Below are 17,022 nucleotides of genomic sequence, written 5' to 3'. Positions count from 1 at the left end.
AATGATTTCATAGACTGTACACACTACTGAGTTTTGGGTTGAATCATTTAAAAAGATGAGGTGGGAAACTTGGGTAAAATTTACAAATGTACAAATAACAAATTGTAACCAACCACCAACCAAAGAGAAACAGGGGAACCATATCTCAACCCAGTGAGCATTTGGGTGCAAGCGCCATGGCCTAACCCACTTTAATTAGACCACATTGTAACTTCAAGAAATTAATAGGCCCTACCCTGAAAGAGTCAACTGTCTGTACAAAAGTGTGAGTAGGAAATAGGGGTGTCAGAAAAAAGGGGTCAGGGGTGTCACAAAAGACTGGGTCATGTTTTAGAGAAACACTTATGCTAAAGGACAAGTCCATCTCAATAAAAAGTTGATTTGAATAAAAGGAGGAAATTCCAACAAGCATAACACTGAATATTTCATTAAAATCCGATATAAAATGAGAAAGTTATGACGTTGTAAAGTTTCACTTTAATTTCGAAAAATAGTTAATTTGCACATCCTGGACGCTATGCAAATGAGGAGACTGATGAGGTCACCCACTCACTATTTCTTTTGTATTTTATTACTATGAAATACACCTGTATGAAAAATTCTAATTTTCTCTTCATTGTTATGTGAAACAAATTTTATTCCTCCCTGAAAATGTAGAATGAGCATCATTCTGATTGTTTATTTGTTGTCAAATCTGTAAGAATTGAAATATTGTATGATTCAAACAATAAAAAACAGTGAGTGGGGGACATCATCGACTCTCTCATTTGCATATCACTGAGTTGTGCATATGATAACTGTTTTGTGAAAAATAAGCGAAACTTTATTGTCATAACTTTCTTATTTTACATCCAATTTTGATGAAATTTTCAGCTTTATGCTTGTTTGATTTTTCTCTATCATTTCCATTCGACAATTTTCTGGGGTGGTCTTGACCTTTAAAGGACAGGTACTGCCCAACAAAAACTTGATTTGAATAAAAAGAGAAAAATTCAACAAGCATAACACTGAAAATTTCATCAAAATCGGATGTAAAATAAGAAAGTTATGGCATTTTAAAGTTTCGCTTCATTTCACAAAACAGTTATATGCACATCTCGGTTGGTATGCAAATGAGGAACTGATGACATCACTCACTATTTCTTTTGTATTTTATTATATGAAATATGAAATATTTGTATTTTCTCATCATTGTCATGTGAAATAAAGTTTCATTCCTCCATGAACACGTGGAATTCCATTATTTTAACATTTTGTGCTTCAGGCAAGGAGGTACTAATTGTCAAATTCGTAAAAATTGAAATATTGTATAATTCAAACAATAAAAAATAAAAGAAATAGTGAGTGACATCATCGAATCTCTCATTTGGATGTAACTGGCTCGTTCATATAACTATTTTGTTAAAAATAAGCAAAATTTTGAAATGTCATATCTTTCTTATTTTACATCCGATTTTGATGAAATTTTCAGCATTGTCCTTGTCTGATTTTTCTCTATTGATTCAAATCGACATTTTTCTGAGGTGGACTTGACCTTTAATGAATTTTTGACTGAACAGGTCCTTCTAGCAGAAAAGAAAGGGCACATAGAGACACCTGTTGTAGAATGTGTAGACTGCTGATACATGTAGGTAAAGGTCACTCACTACCCTCAAAGGATTGTGACAGGTGCTTCTCACATTGAGAAGACAGGTGAATCTTCCTAACAAGCAAGTGTTCTGACTTCATACCCGTCCGATAAAGAAAAAAAACTACCTCGAAGCAAGTATCACAAGACGAGACTACAGTACCTGAAAAAATACCTGTACCAATTCAAAGAAGAAATTCACCCTGACAAAATGTTGATTGTATATTGGTGAAGGTTTTAGAGAAAATCCATCAAAGATTAAGAAATTTACAAAATATAAATTTCTCAGAAAATTGAAAATGATTTTGAATTTTTCTTCAGTGTATTATTAACTGACAAGTCAACAAGATACATTATATTGCATCTGATCCTAAAAGAAAAAATCAGTCATCATGAAAACTATATTAAGTAAGAAATAAGAATATTTGCATTTTATGTTGTAAATGCAACATACATGTATGGGGCAGTTGCTGCTTCACAAATCAAAAATTTAGAATTGTAATAACTTTCTTAATCTTTAGTCTAGGGACAGTGATTTTCCGCGATCGCGGAAAACGGACGGAATTCACGGAATCGGCTGTTTGAAACGGAAAGTGGCTTTTTAAACGGAAAATCACGGAAAACAAGTTTTTTCTCATAATGCACAAAAAAGTAACATAAATTAATCCCAAATCCTCAACAAAATACGAATATCAACTGAAAAACACGATCTCACTTTGCAACAACAATCATGACAATCAACACATCGTAACTACACTCGAGCCTTTCCATCACTGGATCGTATCCAAATTAGTTTACACTTACGTCCGCATAGAAGGCAGAATCCGGCCGTGTGTTGCTGCCCTCTACGTTCGGTCATAATATAATGATCATGGTGATTCATCAAATCCAAAATGGCGGATATTCGGAAGTCGTCGACTGCTCAAAACGATGTCCGAAAAGTCCCCAAATCAGCGATAAAATCCCATTTAACAATAAAATAATGCTAATAATATGAAAAGTGAGAATATATTCATGTTGATTATGTTTCCCTAAATATTTCAGGAGCTCGAATCTCTTCGATTAATATGTATTTTAAAGCAATGTTAGTACATTGGTACATGTAGATGCAAATTTTGAGCAGCGCTTGCATTTTGACATCACTTCTCGTTGCGTATTGGTTTTCTATGTAAACGGAATTGTCAATTTTTCTTGTACACAAAGTCTATGGGGAAACGGAATTTCCGTTTTCAGACATGCTGAAACGGAATTTGAGATTTTCTGAAACGGAAAAGGCAATTTTTAGAAACGGAAAATCACTGTCCCTATTTATCGATTTTTCTTAAACCGTCACCAATGTTCTGTGTTTTTTTCTGGTATAATGCATCATTTATTAATTACAAATGAAACTATAAAAGTTATAACAAAATATTGATAATTGTTTGTTTTGTTTTCAATCTCATCAAAGCAGAATTTAAAAAAAATCAACTTTAATTCATTCACCACATACATGTACAGGTGTACATGTACATGTATATGTTTAAATTACATGTGTACATACATGTACAGTACATGTACAGGTCTCATTTATGATACACTGTAGGGTTGAACCACTGACTCATCTTCTACGAAAAGGCATATGGAATGAGCCAACTCATTTTTCAACATACCCATACATACACTCTTCTTTGGATGACAGGTTGATTACCTCTAGTCTTTTTTTCACAGACCCAAAATAACAGAAAAAGCAAATACCCTTCAGACAAATATGGAGGGCCAGATACATATATATGGTACTATTGTATCTGATCTAAATAAAGGGCAGGCCATTTTTTCAGGAGCTGCTTTTTCACAACCCACTGTCTACGGTAACTCTGTAACATTGGATAGGCTTTACATTAATAGTGCATGGGATTTTTGGGGGGATCCTTTTAAAATCATTTTCCAGGGCTCTTTTAACATACGTACATGTACATGTAGCATTACGGGGGGATCACCCAAGCCCCCATGTATTTTCCCCCTGATAAATGGAACAGTGTGGGACACAGTGTAGCAATTATTTTAAGCAGATTCAGAATAATATTACAGTGCAGTATGGTACATTATAACTGTATGTAATAAAAAAATTTTACTGTTCTGCAGTAGTATGTACATGTACAAATAATAAACAAAAATGAACACACAGACTGCATGCATATGGGATTCTATTTTTTATGAAAGCCATGACATCAGCTGGCCAATTACCAATGCAAGCTCCAAACGACCCAGTGTATTCTAGTACATGTATGTATCCATGTTACATGTAGATACCGTATCAGACATCTGAGCAGGGCAACTATGATACATGTACATGTACATTGTTGCCTGCTTTAGTCTGAGATAGTGGTCGGTCAATAAGTTTCCACTTGTTTAACCACGGATAAATTTATTGCCCGCTCAGGAAAGTCTATGAGAAAATGCGTGGAAATGTAGCGGGCAATAAGGCAGAGAGCTAACATCTGCGTATTCTACGCGATTTTGTATGCGTCCTTGAGTTCCGCAGTACGATACGTCACAATGTTAATCAAGTCAAGACAACGCTGGATACTGCATCCCCAGGTTGGGAACGCGTTATTTCAATTACATCACAGTGGCAAAGTTCAGAGGCCCAGTCTGCTCAACATGACAAAAATAGATTCCCATTCTTAAACTCCAAAATATCTTAATTTTAACAATTTTTGCTCTAGATGTCTTATTTGGTTAATTATTTAGCAATATTGACTGGCCTGGGGGCAAAATGACATTTACATGTATCACCCTCGTCTACAACTCGGGCGATATACCGGTAAATCTAGTTTGGGCGATATATGTTGTATCGCCCCGAGGCCAGTCCATATTGCTTTAATATCTTGAGAGTGAGATGGTGATTGTCTATCACATTCACATCATGTCTCATCTCTTGGACGGTAATATGTTTGGTCTTGTAAAAAGTCTTTCTCTATAAATTATGAAAATGTCTTGCGTCTCGAAATCTGAGACACCTTGCTGCTTTACTTTCATCTGTTTGATAGTCTTGGGTATCTTGAGCAGGTTGTTGTCTTGAGACATAGTCATGGATGATCTTGAGAGTGATTTTGCATCAGGTGTCTCTGTCTCAGTGCCAATTGGGCCAATTGTCTCCGTCTCCGTCTCTGTATCAACGTCTGAGACTGTCTCAGACCAAATGTTGCCTTGCAATCTACAAATTTTGGGGTTTGTTTTCACATGAAACATTCACGCCTACTGTAAGTTCACAACATGGCTTCAACATACACATCACTTTATGCTTTACATAGACCAGACTAGACTGCAGTGTACAGGTGTACATGTATGTCCTACTTTCACATTCATATTTGAATGAATTATTAAAATTGGCATTTGAGACAAGACATGGTAGCCCCCCCCCCCCCCACACACACTCAGTGTTTAACCCTGATCTGACTGAGCTGTCTGATCGCTTGGTGTACATGTACTTGACCTTCAATACTCTACCACAACTAACCTAAAAAAAAAATAGTCTTGACACACAGACTCTCCATATTAATAGTTGTACACGTACGCACCAATATCAAACTTTTAGTCTAGTGCTCTAGGCCTTGCAATTCTATTGAAAATATTTTTTGAACAGATTAAAATCAGAAAAGCAAACACTGGATATTTCATCTATCAGATTAGAAATAACAACATGACATTTGAAGTTGTGCATTATTTCAACAAAACTTCTATGCATTTTTTTATATTCACTTTTTCAGCATTCGTTTGTTGGATTTAATTTTCTAATATAAACTTCAATCTGGAGTACCCCCTATACATAAGACCAACGAGGTCAGAGAAAAGTCAGCAGGCACAGACCCTGATTGAAAACTTGATCAACAAGTGGGTCTCTATGCAAAGACTAACACATATACTGTGAAGCTGGCCTTTAATCGAAAGGTCAAGTCCACCTCAGAAAAATGTTGAGTTTGAATAAATAGAGAAAAATCAAACTAGCATAATGCTGAAAATTTCATCAAAATCGGATGTAAAATAAGAAAGTTGATGACATTTTAAAGTTTCGCTTATTTTTCACAAAACAGTTATATGCACAACTCAGTGATGCATAAAGGAGAGTTGATGATATACCTCACTCACTATTTCCTTTGTCTTTACAATATTTCACTTTTTATACATGCAGATTTAACAATAAGGGCCGACTTGACTGAACCATAATGAAGCTAATTCCACATGTTCAGGGAGGAATTATTCTTTGTTTCATTTGACAATGAGGAGAAAATTAGAATATTTCATATTTCACATAATAAAATACAAAAGAAATAGTGAGTGGATGATGTCATCAGTCTCCTCATTTGCATACTGACCAAGATGTGCATATATATAACTTTTTTGTGAAATTAAGCGAAACTTTGAAATATCATAACTTTCATATTTTACATCCTATTCTGATGAAATTTTCAGTTTTATGCTCATTCATTGGGTACACAATGCAATTACATGTACATGTACATGTATATTCTGCACATTCAGACCGACAACTCAAGTAAAGGATTTCCGGGTTTGCACAGAAAACGAGTCAGAGAATCCAGTGTCCGATCCACATTATACTACCAACACATATTACCCAGTTCCCACAAAGTCTTATGACTTTCTTGCACTGTCAAGAGTAGAAATGCACAAATCAAGTTCAGACTGTACACACTTCCTCTACTAATAAATCCCTTGTTGCAATCACAGACACACATGTAATCCTCAAAGATTTCACATCACATATTTCCCACCATGTTTTGATGAGTTAACCCAGATTGCATGACATGTGTGGCATGGTGGTCTGGCATGCGGCGGCGGTTTTCACCCGTCCCCTATAAAGGAAACAAACCCTGGCATTTTGAACAATAATGCAGGTCTACATGATAGACTTAAATTTTTTAAATGCTTTTAGTCCTTGGTATTTCCAATGCAACCCTTCATTTTTAAGGAGCGCGATCGTGCCGTCGCTCCTACCTTGCTAAAGAAATAAGGAGAACAAAAAATCGCGCTCCTAAACAAAAAACAAAAAAAGTTGCTGAAATTTCACATTTTACATCTTTTAATCCATGAAATGGCCATCTATTTTCCATAATTCCTTGAAATTATTTTGATTTAGTTGGAAACTACCAAAAAAATTAAAAATATTCACCTCTTTCTCGACTCAGATTTGATTTTAAACTCGGTAAATATATAGTCCCATATGTATATTTTCATGGTAATACCATTGAAGTCTACATGTGGGACAACAATATTTACCAAAAGTACATGTACATGTAAATTCAAATCAGGGTCGGGAAAGAGGTGAATATTCTTCATTTTTCTGATAGTTTTCAACTAAATCAAAATAATTTCAAGGAATTATGGAAAATAGATGGCCATTTCATGGATTGAAAGATGTAAAATGTGAAATTTTAGCAATTTAAGCAGGAGCGTGATATTTTTTGTAAACGTATTGACCCAGGCCTACAAATGTAGTTTCACCACACAGTTATTGCATATATACGATGTCAAGAAAAATCTACAATTTCTCATACATGTATTGTATTGAATTGATTTTTAGCTCCTCAAGGAGAGCGATTCTGAGGAGAGCAATTTATTGAGCTCCACGAAATTATAAACGTGAAGGACTGCAATGATGAATGAGATTATGTGATTGATCTCAATGATGGAAGCTCTCTTAGAAGCTATTCATTTATTGTTACTCGAGTAGCAATAGGTACATGCAACAAATGAATGTAGTTTTAACTGGAAAGATCGATGCATTGCAATCCCAGTGATGTTAAATAATACAAGTGGCTTGTTGTATACAAAATAGGTGCTGGTCTTTAATAAGTACTGCATCATTGTGCATGCACTTTTTTAATTCATTAACTACAAATTTACAAAATCCAAAGCTGTAATAATTTCAGTATGGATTCATTGAGTTTCCTCCAGCTTTGAACTGATAGAACAAGTACCCAACATTGTTTCCTGATATCTTCCCAGGTGTACAGAACTAGACCTAAGTTCTTATGAGTGGAAATCAGTTACGTCGAAACCAGTTCAATATGTAATGGTGTCTTGCAGAAGCGGCCTTGGAAGTAATCTTGAGTGGTCTTCCAAATTCGTTTGGAAAGCACCCCGCGATGTGGTCTTCAAGACCGGTTTGCCTCCCTAAACTGGTTTAAGCAAGTGAGGACACAACCGTTCTTTGGGAAGCGATCTTCACATGGAAGTATGAAAGTGCATTTTTGGCACACTGATTGAAGAATGCATACACGGAGGATTCGAATTTTGGGCAAACATGCGACTCCACTGAGAGTGTTCCCATAGCAACAAGACCACTTTACGTGAAGTGGTTCTGGAAACCGATTCAGGAGATGGTGATGTTGACACTCGCGAAGTGATCTTCTAAACTGGTTTAAGGGAAACCAGATCAACTAGATGAGAACCGGGTCCTACATGCATGCCCAGTATATCACTATCACTTGTCCAAAATATGTTATAATATAATAATAATAACATAGGGTATTTATATTGCGCACATATCCACCTTGTTAGGTGCTCAAGGTGCTCAAGGCGCTCCTAAATTACCCGGCTAAGCTACATGTAGGCATTCACAGCGCACACAGCTTCTTGAGGAATTACTTCCTACCGGTACCCATTTACCTCACCTGGGTTGAGTGCAGCACATTGTGGATCAGTTTCTTGCTGAAGGGAATTACGCTATGGCTGGGATTCGAACCCACAACCCTCTGTTTCAAAGTCCAGAAACTAATCCACTGGGCCACAGTGCTCCAGAATATGTTGAATAATGAAAAACGGAACTCAACAAACACAATGTAAAATGGCAAAACATGAATAAATATTTTTCCATTCCATAAATTGTAACCACATCATTTGAATTTTTATCAATCGTCTTTTTGTGAATTTGTTTTATCTTGTGTTCATGTTGTAGTGGTGTCTTTTCTTATGTCATATGTTTGGTCATGTAAATACATGAACATGCCATATTTTTTTGGTTGCGTTATACCCTGGTGATGCCGCCAGGACAACCCTGGACCAACAGGTAATACCGTACCCCTTTTCTTTTCGGTTAATGGATCGTCCTGTCGGCAGGACTGGGGTACAAGTTTAATTATTCTGAGTACAGAACAATTTATTTAGGATATTTTTTATGTACTTATACACAGTTTGTATCAATGTTCTATTTGATTGAAGTGCAACGACATGTTTTGTATATTTTGATTGTTTTTATGATGAATAAAAACTGCAAAGATAAAAAAAAATGACTTACCTTTTGATCTGATCCCTTCTTTTCATTCTTCTTCTTTTTCTTGTCATTAGTTGGGGATTTCCTCCTATAGAAAGAGAGTGAACAAAATACAATTCATGTTCAGAACAAACATACAAAAAATATGTTTCGTGTATTGGAGATTCCCTCAATTTTATAAAATTAAGACCAACATTAAAATACAGTTAACGTTGGGGATTCATATTAAACAAAAATAAACAGGGAAAAATAAAACAGGGAAAAAGCAAAAATACTGAATATACAGTGTACTGTACCAAAAAATTGATTCAAAGTAACAAATTTATGTGAACATTTTACAAACTGAGCATTATTGTGGTAATCTACACAGTACAGAGTAGTTTCGAATGATGTCATACAGTGTACATGTACATCACGTATGGAGGGCATTCGGGTACCTATCGACCAGGCCATAAAAATAATTTATCATGGTTACATCATGGAGATACAAATATATAGGGTGTGTTCAATGTTGAGTTTCAAATTCAAACAGCAACCTGAATCATGATTGAAAACTCAATTACAAAGCACAGAACACAAACATGACCAGCGGTGCACTGTTCAGTCTCGAAAATATAAAGCAATTTATAATTCTGTTGATTGTCTTTAAATTTCCTGCTTTTGTTAGCTTACAATGTAGCACAGCATTATTGCGCAGTTTGACCCATCACAAGAAAGGTCAATTTGGCACCTGCTTGTGTAGGCTTCCACGGAAAGAGCAAATATAAAGACATATTTCAAAACTCAAGTGTGTTCAATGTTGCATTCCCAATTCTGGAGGATGTAAAATCTGAGGTGATCGCATTTATAAATGCATCTTTATCGAAATTTAAAAAATTTTCCTCCAGATTTTGATTTGAAAGATGTTTTTTTAATGTCCAGGAATGGAGGACATTGAACACACCCTTTGTTTCTCATTACATGTATATCCACGTTTTGTAATCACGTTTTCAATCATGATTCATGTTGCCGCTTAAATTTTGAAACCGACATTGAACACACCCTTAGATGCACTGGTTTTAATTTCATTGCTTGTCCTCCAAATGTCTGCTCCTTGGAATGCTCTTATGTAGAAGCATCAACTTGGCGATGGTGAAATCCTTATGACCTACAAGTACAATACTGCTCATCTGCGTCTCTGTTCCAACAGGTGAATCTGCAGACGTCAACTCCATTGGGACCAGAGAAATCTGTTTGACTATTTGAACCAATGAGACCCAATTCGTTGAAGAAATTGCATTTTGTTCACCTTGTGTGATGTCAGGGACTGTCAGGCAAATCAAGTCAGTGATAAGTACAATAATGTCCTACAGTATTTTTAAAGCCCACTTGGTTTTTTTTTCGGCTCCCAACCAATGAATATGCATAAAACGTACAAGTATTCTTGTGCTTTGTATTTATCAGAGTTTTGATATGATTTGTGGAGCATTTTGGCCCTGTGGATTAGTCTTCTGACTTTGAAACTGAGGGTCGTGGGTTCTAATCCCAGCCATGGCGTAATTTCCTTCAGCAAGAAATTTATCCACAACATTGTCCTGCACTCAACCCAGGTGTAGTGAATGGGTACCTGGTTGGAAGAAATTCCTTGAATGCTTGAGCGCCTAGGCTGCCCAGCTAAGGCCGGGTTAATAAGTATGTAATAATAGCAGGGCCTGCTGGGAGAACAGTTTTCAGAACTGAAGTGGTTTCCCTGGGTAAATATATCTATATTATACATGTATATCATTATTATTAATATTATTTGCATTTTATAAGTCAATTTCACTTTTCAAATCACATGGGATCTCTTACACCATTATACATGTATGATTCTCCCTAGATAAAATGTTATAATCAATTAACAAAGCTTGGATAACATTGTTAAGTTGCTCGTAAGATAAAATCTGTCTTGAGAAGCTCATTCGAATCATCTGGTGCCCCCCCCCCCCATCCCCCATCCCCAGCATCGAAAAGTGGGTCTGATACATACACATGTAACTTCATTAACCTGCTGGGGTGGGGGCATACCTCAAGGATAATTCTTCCATCCTTATTTTATAAAGATACGTGGCAAAGAGATCAAAATTTGATTCAAATTTATTAGATAGCAAGGGATGACTGAAAGGATTTGAGCCTATAAGGATTTGGTCCATAAATCCTTTCACATTTCTATATCATAAACCTACCCAACAAATTTCTTGTTCAAAGCTATTTGGGATCTTATTGATTACAGGTTCCTGTATTAATATAGTCTAATGAAAAATTGAAACATTTGAGTTGACTTTCTTTGGGGTTGATGAAATGGGATGTTTCCACTGCTCCTTGGTCTCAGGGTGATAATGATGAACCCAAGTCTCATCCATAGTCACAACTCACTCCAAGAAATAGGATGGGTTAACCTCGAAGGGTACCAAGTCTCAGGTGGGGTCATGACTTTCAGGTGCAGAATCTTCATGATTTGATTTTTTTTCTAGAAATTTAAGAACCTGTATTAATAAGACTCTAAAACTAAATCAAGTGGGATTTTTTTAAACAAGAGGATTTTTGTTTCAGTAGGGTTTTGATTCAGTTTTCTTCTTGGGTAGCCTAATGTTCTTTAGAATACTGATGACGCATGGCATTCAACTCGGTCCGAACCAGGCTCATAAATCTTGTCAGGATCAGAGCTCGACCTGGACCAGCTAAAATTGATTTATGTCCTTGAAGCAAAAATATAATGTTTTGACCTACTTGACTCTTATCTGTGACCGATATCACCATCTGACCTTGTTCTCAAAACATGATACAAACCCCCAAAATATTTACAATTGCCGGAAGTAGGCCTACTGGAAAAATGCAGAGGTCTGCAGTTGAGTTTCCAAGTCTACAAGTATCTTTCATTTTAATTTTCAATTAAATTGAATTCAATTCAATTAACTGAAGTCATTTATTATAATCCATATGCAACATGTGCATACTAACAATTGTGATCAAGAAGCCTGCAGCTAAAAATAAATATACCCAACAACGAAATCCTTGAGTGAGAGAAATTCAAACCAAGCCATCTCTAACTGCCGAGATGACATCGGGATCAACACAAGGAAAGAAAACATTAGCACACTTAAACCATAACCATTTAAAAAAAAATTGTGAATAAAAAGGTGATAAATTGCATTTTTTCAAAAAAAAAACACAATTTGGGGGCTGAAGTTTGAATGAAATGGAAAAGATTATTAAAACGCCAAAAGTCAAACTGTCAAAGTATAAAAAACTCAGATACAAAAGACCAAACTGAAAACAAAAACAATTGCCTATGTACATGTAGGGGAAGTTCACCCTGACCAGTACTTGGTTTCAATGAATAAAGGCACAAATATTACAGAAAAATATTTAGCGAAGATTTGATGAAAATTTGTCAAAGAATAATGGAGTTTACATTTTTAAGTTTTGATTTTGTGACATCACAGACAAGCAGATTGTCCAGTTTCTACAAAAGGTAATTTTCTTACAAATTCTATACATGTACATGTAGTTAAAGTGAATTTATTTGTGAGGTGAATCATCTATACATGTACACTGGTAGTGTAACCTAATTTCGCGCGTTACCTAAGTTTGCGCACGGTCTAATATCTCAATACCTAATTAATATCTTGAAAAACAGATATCACCAGCAGAAAGAGCGACTTCAAATTACCCGATGTAGTAATTTTCCTTAAGGTAAAGTCTCTATTAATGAAAATATTGGCAAAACATCAGCAAATTTTGTTACCTTTTGCGTCAGCTCCAAGAAAATCTGATAGATCTCCTCGACAAGCATCAAGAAATCGCCATTTTGCAAGCTGAGGTCCCCAATTAAGTAAGTAAAATGTGATACCAACCGAATCTATGGCATTTTAACCTCCATGTGATATAAGTATCTTACCTTTGTCAGCTTGATTTCTTTCCTAAAGCTGTGCAAAACGACCGTGCCCAAATTAAGGTCTCACTTTCTTGTGACACTTTTTCAGCTGAGCGCGCAATAATCGATCGCCATGGAATTTTGAGATCGCGATACGAGCAAAACCCTTGACCTACTTTATAATTCCGTCAAGCACATTTGACTTTGGGATCTTGCCTTCCGTCTGGTATTTATGATTTTGATTAATTTTGTGTGAACTGTGAGAAATTTTTGAATGAAAATCAACTTCATGATGATTTTTAAAATGTGCGCAAATTATGGTCACCCCATCATACATGTATTTATCATCAGACACATCGTTTCATCATGTTCATAGTATTAGTAATCATACCCCATATAAATACGAGAAAAATATTTTTATTCATCATAACTGTTAAACAAATGCCAATGGATTGATAATGATATGGGACTTGGTGCATTGGCTGGGAGGCTGTTCGCATGTGACATCACACAATTCTATAGTTCCATAGGCATATTATTTTCATCAAACTATTAATATCTAACCTGCCCTTCCTCAAGTTCATCACAAGACCCAAGGAAAAGCCAAGGCAAAATACAATTTTGCTGCTTTTTAATTTTAATTGAACAGTAGAGGCGCACTGTCAATATTGGAGACTGTCTCCCATGAGAGAGATTATCTCCAATATCAGAGACTTTTGTAAAGAATTTGGGTATCCAATTTCAGAGACTGTCTCCAGATCCAGTTTGGGTGATCAATTTCCTTTGTTTACATTTGCTTTAAAAGGATTACCTTGGCTGCAAATAAAAATGTGATAAGCAGATTCCTCATGAAAAATTACCCCTTTTCACTGTCTACTTTAAAAATTCACCATCTACTTTTCTTTTGATAAGGATTTTTGTTGTCATCCACACACAAAACAAATGGGCTTCTGGGAGTTCTGACCTCAGTGACACAAAACTTGGGGTGGAAAAAGTTACGCTTTTGTTGGTGTTGTTTCTTTTGTTCTTTTGCAAAGCAAGTCTCTAATTTGGGAGATTATTTCCCACATTGGACTGAGAGAGTCTCCCATATTGTCCGTGAGCCTCTACTGTTGAACTTGAAGTATTTTTTACTTATCATTTTACATCAAAGTTTTAATATTGCCAAACTTCATCTTTTAATGTAATTAATACAAAGAATGTTACCCTGTATTTTCGTCTGCAACAGCATACAACTCGTGGAATATTGCTTTCGCCGATTCCCGGCCGGTCAAAAATCCCTGTGATCGAAATCCCTTATCCTTTCCTTGCAGTTGCACTGTGTGTGGATGTGGATGCGATGATTTTCCCACGCCTAAAGTTGCCATGTCCAGCCGATATTTTGCGTTTCCTTGCAAATCCAACAACTCTTTAGTACCACTAAGCACCCGAAATGGATGCTAAAATTCTTAGACGTCTATATATGGCACAATATAACACGGAAACAATTTGGAAGAAGATTTCCTCAAGTTGTTTTGTTCCTCTATTCATTCAACCTGCTGCCATGTAAGTCGCCATCTTGAATTGTTACATGCATTGTGGGTAGAGGGTGCGACGTCCGCAATGTGACGTTTTGTATAGAAATAGATTTCAGGGACTGCCCCGTGTTTTGTTTACAAACCGTTTTGTCCCAAAAGAAATTTTGCTTATTTTTTATTCAACTCTGATTTTGCCTTATCTTCATTACGGAGTTTTGGCATGGGGAAAATATTTAAAAACCCAACTAGGAAAGATACTTGTCACTCAAAAAAGGTGATGAGAATTCAGATTACCGTGCACACACTAATGTTTTGTTCTATAATAATAAACTATTAAAGGTAGAAGAATCTATCTTCTACAGTTGGGTTTACTCCACTCATGTACGATCATGTAGTGGTACACTCCCGAATGCATTAGTGCAAATGTTTAGAAAGAACAATCAAGTTCACAGTTATAATACTAGACAGACAACTGCACTACATATGCCACGGGGAATCGCCTTGGCTCTAAAAACTCTCGCTTATACTGGTCCTATTAGGTAATGGAATTCGCTTCCTATTGATGTAACTTGTTCTGTCAGTGTCTCTGTTTTTAAACGCAAACTGAAATTGCTTTTACTGAATAATTATGTTGATAATATTTAATGTAAATACGATGTCATATGACCTGTTTAAGTTTTATTACTATTTTCTTAGCTCATTTGTCTATCCCCTCTTTTTCCAGACTTGTCCTTCAATATTCATTTATCAAACTTTCCTCTTGTGACTATGTCTGTTTTCCCTTTCTCTATCTCACTCCTTTTCTTTCAATCTTCCTAACCCCTTCCTGGAACTAGGCAAGGGACCTTTCTAAGCCTATCACTTTTCTTGTTCCTTTGTTTTGTTTTGTGTTCAATTTTCTCTCCCTCTCCATCCTTTGGCATCCCCCTGCTTACCCATTCCCTACTCAGTGTAGATATCAAAATCTCATTTGTAATAATCCCTCACTCTCACACAATTTTAGTTTTGTTTTGTTTTTTCTGGGTAAATTTTACCTCTAATATCTTTTATCTTTAATACATTTACTCTAGTTAAAATTTCATGCCATGTATTCTCTTTTGGAGGACCTTGCTTTGACAAGCTCAGCTTCTTGAAGGTCTCCTCCTCTTTCATGACATACATGTACATGTATATATACTTTTTCTTTTTAATATGATCTCATCTTTGTAGATTTTAAGTGTGCGTGACAATCGAAGTACTTAAGATGTAAAAAGTATTTTGTATGATGTTGATATTATGTACAAATGTTGTGAAAGAAGGTTTTTTCCCAATTTTTTTCCTTCATTTTCTTTCCTTCTCAATTAATCTCTTTTCTTTCTCTCCTTCATTCTTTCGTTCATCCTCCCTTCCCTGAATGCTTTATATTTTATTTCACAAGTCTAACGCTGCATGTGTGTGGCCTTCTTTGTTGAAATTAGTTTGTCGATTGATGTCCCGTATTTCATTTTGTGAAATCTGGTCACCCTGGAAAGAATCGTCGTGATTCCATAGGTTTGTACACAGAAAAACTGGGTGATTTTTTTTTTTTTTTTTGCTTTCCAGATAACGCATTTCATTCTCTTTACTTCTATTTCACAGAGGAATATCACATATATTTCTTCCCACAAGCTTGAATTTATAAAATCTACAGTTTTGAATTAGTTTTTGCCATATTTTATTTCCTGCTTATTTGGCGCAGATTTCAATTCTATCTGCATTTAGATTATGTATAACAACTTTTCCTGACATAGCAATTTAGGCCCAATAAGAATAATTTTGAGTGCCATTTTCATCTGAAAACAAAAAAAAATGGATCATAACATGGAAATGAAAGAAAATATCCAATGCTTTTGTACACAAACCTATGGAATCACAACCTTCCAGACACAACGTGACGGTGACGTCATCATTTCCAGGCGACGTGGGGGTGCTCAATCGAAGCGTTCTTTTGAGGAGCGCTTTCTTTGATTTTTATTTAATAATTTTAACTAATGGAATGAGATATATGTAATATTTTTAGTATATTTGTATTCTATGAATCATTATACCTTTCTTTTGATATCATGACTGTTTTTACACCGGTCAGGGTTTTAATGTTCATCGTAAGATTTAAAAAGGGGCCTATGCTAACAACGGCCGAGATGAAATCTAACGTTCTAGAAAGAATTGGAGTTGTGTGGAATGATTATTTACAGGGGCGGATCCAGCTTTCGCCAATATAGGGGGCCGAAAAATATTTTCAGCAAAACTTTTCTCGACTGGCCGCTTTAATCTGATTTTTTTTTTTTTTTGGTTTTTCAGGGGGTAGTCCTAAGTAAAGATTGAAGTTTCAAGTATATGTTAGTTTTTATTGTTACAAACAAGATAAGCTATCTCATGTGGTCTTAATATATAATGAGAGCGCGAAGCGCAATCTAAAATTATTTGAAATTTTATGTCCTCAGAACTGAAGATTCTGATCAGTTTTATAACCATGAACAAAGATAAGTATCTAACTAAACAATGTGAGCACGAAGCGCGAGCCGAAATTTGATTATAGTAACGTGAAAAGAGACCCAATTAGGACTGTTTTAGTGATTAATGAAGAGGATACAAGTTATCACCAATTAAATCATGAGAGTGCGAAGCGCGAGCTCAAAATTTTGGCATTTCCGACCTGAAAACTGGACATTGTAGGCGCATGTTTATTTAA

At 35.7% G+C, this 17,022-nt stretch overlaps 1 protein-coding gene across 4 annotated transcripts in view; it reads right to left on the bottom strand.

Moving 5' to 3' along the window:
* LOC121414204 (E3 ubiquitin-protein ligase MYCBP2-like) overlaps positions 1-14,405 on the bottom strand; it is a 93,819-nt gene extending 79,414 nt beyond the window's left edge. For all 4 annotated transcript variants that reach the window (XM_041607288.1, XM_041607303.1, XM_041607295.1 and 1 more), the window contains exons 1-2: positions 14,002-14,405; positions 8,925-8,988 (exon numbers count right to left, since the gene is read on the bottom strand). In XM_041607288.1, coding sequence (XP_041463222.1) covers positions 8,925-8,988; positions 14,002-14,162 — 225 coding nt within the window. In that variant the 5' untranslated portion in view covers positions 14,163-14,405. The remainder of the gene's footprint in view (positions 1-8,924; positions 8,989-14,001) is intronic.
* Between the last annotated feature and the right edge of the window lie 2,617 nt (positions 14,406-17,022).

The sequence above is a fragment of the Lytechinus variegatus genome, chromosome 1 (genome assembly GCF_018143015.1).
Source record: "Lytechinus variegatus isolate NC3 chromosome 1, Lvar_3.0, whole genome shotgun sequence".
Taxonomy (NCBI): Eukaryota; Metazoa; Echinodermata; class Echinoidea; order Temnopleuroida; family Toxopneustidae; genus Lytechinus; species Lytechinus variegatus.
This window is presented reverse-complemented; position numbering and strand designations above follow the sequence as displayed.